Raw genomic sequence first — 4,290 nt, 5'->3', positions numbered from 1 at the left:
GGGCAGGCAGGGATCGAACTCATGCGGAAGTGGCTTTAGCTTCTCAGTGCAGTGCTTTAACCCGCTGCGCCACCAGGGAGGGCCTGTTTTCCCTTTTTTCAAGCAAGGAAACAGACTTCTGTAAGAAAGCACCCTGCGTGTGCTGATACTCCATGGTGGGAGGGGTAGAAGTAACACCAGGCCCAGTCTCCGTGGTCCTCCGACTATACCCCACTGGGAAAGGCTGCGAGGGCCGAGGGCATTGTCACCCCAAGTGGATTAATGCTATGGACCTCTTTGTTTTAAAAGCATGCCCAGCAAGACCGGGCCGTCACCCAGACAGACAGGAAGATAGACACGGAGGTTGCTGGCCTTAAAACCATGCTTGAGTCGCACAAACTTGACAATATTAAATATTTAGCAGGTAAGTGGCTCAGTATCAAGGTAGTTAAAACAAGCTGAACATAGAATAAATCTGTAAAGTAAGTCAAAGATAAGTTTTGCACTTCATTGATTCCACCACAACTGACACCTTTTCTTAGCAATAGTAAAATGATACACTTTATAATCCCTGGAATCTTAAATTTGATTAATTGTTGGCTTTCAACTACAGTTTAGTTCAAAACAAATATTTTTCAGAGACAAAGGCTTTTGAGTTGTGATCGTCCCACTTCATTGGGTGATAGTTCTCATTAGAAAGTTGTTTTGCTTTGGCTGTTTTTTTAAAGGTTTCTTTTTTAAAAGAAAATAAAGATTGATTTATTTATGCATACAGAACTGGGGTATAGGCCAGAGGTGCAGGGGATGAAAGTGTTCACTAGAGACAGAGTGGGGAGCAGACAGGCAGATATACTGAAATACATTGCTGAGGGGCTCAGCGGGTAGGTGAGGTGAGGTCTGCCACGCCGTGTGGGTCAGATCCCTGGCAGGGGATCAAACCATGTGCAGTGACTGCAGTAATTTCATAATACTGTGCTTTAATCCACTGTGCCTTCAGAGAGGGCCCTGTTTTGGCAATTTTTGAGCCAAAAGAAGGAGTAAAAATTTATGTTGCAAAAAAAAAAAATTACCTAGCCATTCATTATTTTAACTCATATTTAATGGTTTGGCTTAATCAGTTATTTAATGTTTAGAAGTGAAATCTTGCTCATGAAGGGTCTGTCCTGTATGCGTGTGTGTGTGTGTGTGTGTGTGTGTGTGTGTGTGTGTGTGTGTGTGTGTGGACACACATACACATACAGGGTATTTATGATTCTAAACTTGTATTGAAAGTTTTCTCGAATTTTGGATCCTTTTATACTTTAAAAATGATTTTAAGCTGTGGGGTTTTTTAATAGGCTGGTATTTCATAGAATATTGTATATCTTTGAACAATATAAATCTTTTGGGTTTTTTGTTATTTTCTTTTTTATGGCAAATAGATAAATAAGTGATGTTTCCCTAATAAAAAGACATCCCCCTCAGTTATTGTTAATAGAACTAATGCTGTTCTCAATTTTTTTTTTCTTCCAGGGTCTGTATTTACGTGCCTAACAGTAGCTCTGGGATTTTATCGCTTGTGGATATAATAAAGTATTTAAAGAGATCTCTACTGGTTGCCTTAAGAATGCCAGATTATTGTCCTTTTTTTCTTATCTTAAATTTTAACCCTGATTTTTATTTAATGCAGATTATTTTATATAAATATGGACAGACAACCAAGATGAAGAAGTCAGAGATTTCCAATTGCTCCTCTTTTCTATTTCATTGACTTTATAACTGAGTGGCTGTGGACAAAGATGAAAGACGCCACTCAGCTGGGCCAGTGAACTTGGTCCAACCTGTGGGATATACCAAAAATAAATATATAATTCTCTACAATTTTAAATCCTTTGTCATGTAATGATATGAAGTCTCCACTGAAATGCAGAGTGCTGAAGAATCACTGAAACCTAAGGGCAATAAACCATCTCTTCCTAAAAGCCTCACCCCTGCCATCAGCCCTGCCCAGATTGCTGTGTTCCTGCTCAAGCTGGTTGGTATGTTAGTGATACAGTTGTATTTTAACCCCAAAGCAAATACTTTTCTTCTAATTTCCATTGTCTTAATACATTATTGTTACGGTTAATGTTTATGTGTCTTCTAGCTAGAAACTGTTGTTGCTTAATGAAGTGTAATTGTCATAGGAAATCTCTTTTACTTCTTCAAATCCTGGATTTCTCTCCCTCTCCCTCACTGACAACTGTAATAATCTTGTGTGGCATTACCTTTCCAAATACCTGCTAATTCTTGGAAGTCTGTTCCATTTGGTAGAATAGGTTCTAATTCAGACCCACTTTTTTATAAAAGGCAGGCACTCAGTTTTCCTCTGTAATGATATCTGGATATCTAAACATGTACACACTTTTTTAGAAGTAAACTTAAATCTTTAATAAATTATTGCCCATTCCAGGCTCAGCTCATAGATGTTCTCATGTCAAACAGTGTCATCCCAGGCTAGGCTGATTTCTCATGCCTGCCTACCTCTAGATCCAAACAGATCCGTTCCTAAATTCAGCTGGAGTTACTGTGGAGAAGCACATTCTCACCTTATTTAAATGACTGCCACATAGAGGAGACTACATGTTTTAGGAAGGCCACGATATCACCTTCTCTCTTCCGCCCTGTACAGGTGTGCACCTGAGCTGGTACAGTGCAGGAGCTGCATGACCAGAGGGTAAAGTGTCATTGTTCTAACCATATTAGTAAAGAAGTTTCCTCTTGTCCTTTGGATGTCTTTTCTAAAATTTGAAACTTGTAAGCCATTGCCTTTTTAGAAAACATTTGTGTGGCATAAAGATTCTGAGCTCCAAATAAGTATAAAGTCATGTAATTCTGCACTGTGGTCTCAGTTTCAAGTGAAACAACACTATTTTAGCTTTTTTTCAAATAGACCTAAAATTGCCTTAACAGCTTTTTAAAATATTTTTATCGATACAGACTTCCCCTTTCTGAGAAAGATTCCCCCCCCCAAAAAAAACACTACACATTTATCATCCACCTTAAGTGTTGAAGAATGATGTGCATGACATCCTGTCATTTGCAACTACTTCATATAGGTCTGATTTGGTTAATAAGAACTTGGTTAATGGGCCTCCAGTGCAGGTGCTTCTCCAAAATAACCCCCAGGAACTATGGTGATGGCACACAGGTGATTTGGTGACGGGAAGCCCACAGGGATTACAACTGAGGTGGAAAATGATGTAAAAATAAGCTACTATATTATTTAAAAAAAAAAAAAAAACCCAGGGGAGGAAAATAAATATAAGCAATTATTTCAAAGCAAACATTATCATACAAGTTAGAAGAAGTGAAGTTAAAAATTGATAGTCTTTTTTTTTTTTTTAAGATTTATTTATGTATACAGGACTGGGGTACAGACTAGAGGTGCAGGCAGGGAGTGAGAGGATTCACCAGAGAGAGAGCGGGAAGCAGAACAGGCAGATCGACGAAGTACACTGCTGAGGGCAGCAGCGGGCGGGCCAGGAGAGGTCTGCCGCGCCATGCGGTCACCTTCCGGGCAGGTGGGGATCAAACTCATGCGGAAGTGGCTTTAGCTTCTCAGTGCTGTGCTTTAACCCACTGCGCCACCAGGGAGGGCCCAAAAAATTGATAGTCTTTTAAAAAAAAAACTGATAGTCTTTTTAAAATAATACTCAATGGAATGACATTCTTTTATCTGCCAAAATTACTTCAGATGACATTCCTGCTGTGATTGTGGGCCATATTAGTCTGTCACTTGGGTCTCTGATTTGCTATGAGTTTTCTGCAGTATAGAAGAGCCACCTCCATCCTTCCTGGGAACAATGAACGCCTTTCGATGGCATGGATGGCATGTACATACAGAAGTTAGGAGGCTCGGGAACGTGTTCCTTTATTTTATCAAATTATTCTATTTGAAAAGCACATGAGCCAAAAATACACATGAACCCTTACTGCTGGTGGTCTGGAGGTCTCAACATTGTAGACCTGTGGTGACTGGACTGAGACACCCAAGCTAGCTAACACAGGTCCAGATCACTCTAGGAAATAAACCATTAGTTCTCAGAAGGGAGATGACCCTTGGCAAAACATCCAGATAACCTCTGCTTGGCATATAGGAATCTCACTGCAAAGTTGCCCACTTACTGCCAAACAAAGCCAGATCTGAATATAATTTTCCCCTAAGTATGCCAAGTACCTTAGTTGAGAAATCGCAAGGTCAATAAAAAAAGGTTTGACTCAAACTAGAGATCTTGCTGAAATTTGCCTCTGGGCACTACAGACCAAAATCTTGACCCATATTGATTATGC

General features: G+C 39.8%; 1 protein-coding gene across 1 annotated transcript in view; it reads left to right on the top strand.

Moving 5' to 3' along the window:
• The window catches only part of MCUR1 (mitochondrial calcium uniporter regulator 1), a 22,733-nt gene extending 20,026 nt beyond the window's left edge, over positions 1–2,707 (top strand). The window contains exons 8-9 of the mRNA XM_012732920.1: positions 289–403; positions 1,492–2,707. Coding sequence (XP_012588374.1) covers positions 289–403; positions 1,492–1,547 — 171 coding nt within the window. The 3' untranslated portion in view covers positions 1,548–2,707. The remainder of the gene's footprint in view (positions 1–288; positions 404–1,491) is intronic.
• The last annotated feature ends 1,583 nt before the right edge of the window (positions 2,708–4,290 follow it).

Source organism: Condylura cristata, unplaced genomic scaffold (assembly GCF_000260355.1).
Source record: "Condylura cristata isolate star-nosed mole 26May11 unplaced genomic scaffold, ConCri1.0 scaffold00037, whole genome shotgun sequence".
NCBI classification, from domain to species: Eukaryota; Metazoa; Chordata; class Mammalia; order Eulipotyphla; family Talpidae; genus Condylura; species Condylura cristata.
This window is presented reverse-complemented; position numbering and strand designations above follow the sequence as displayed.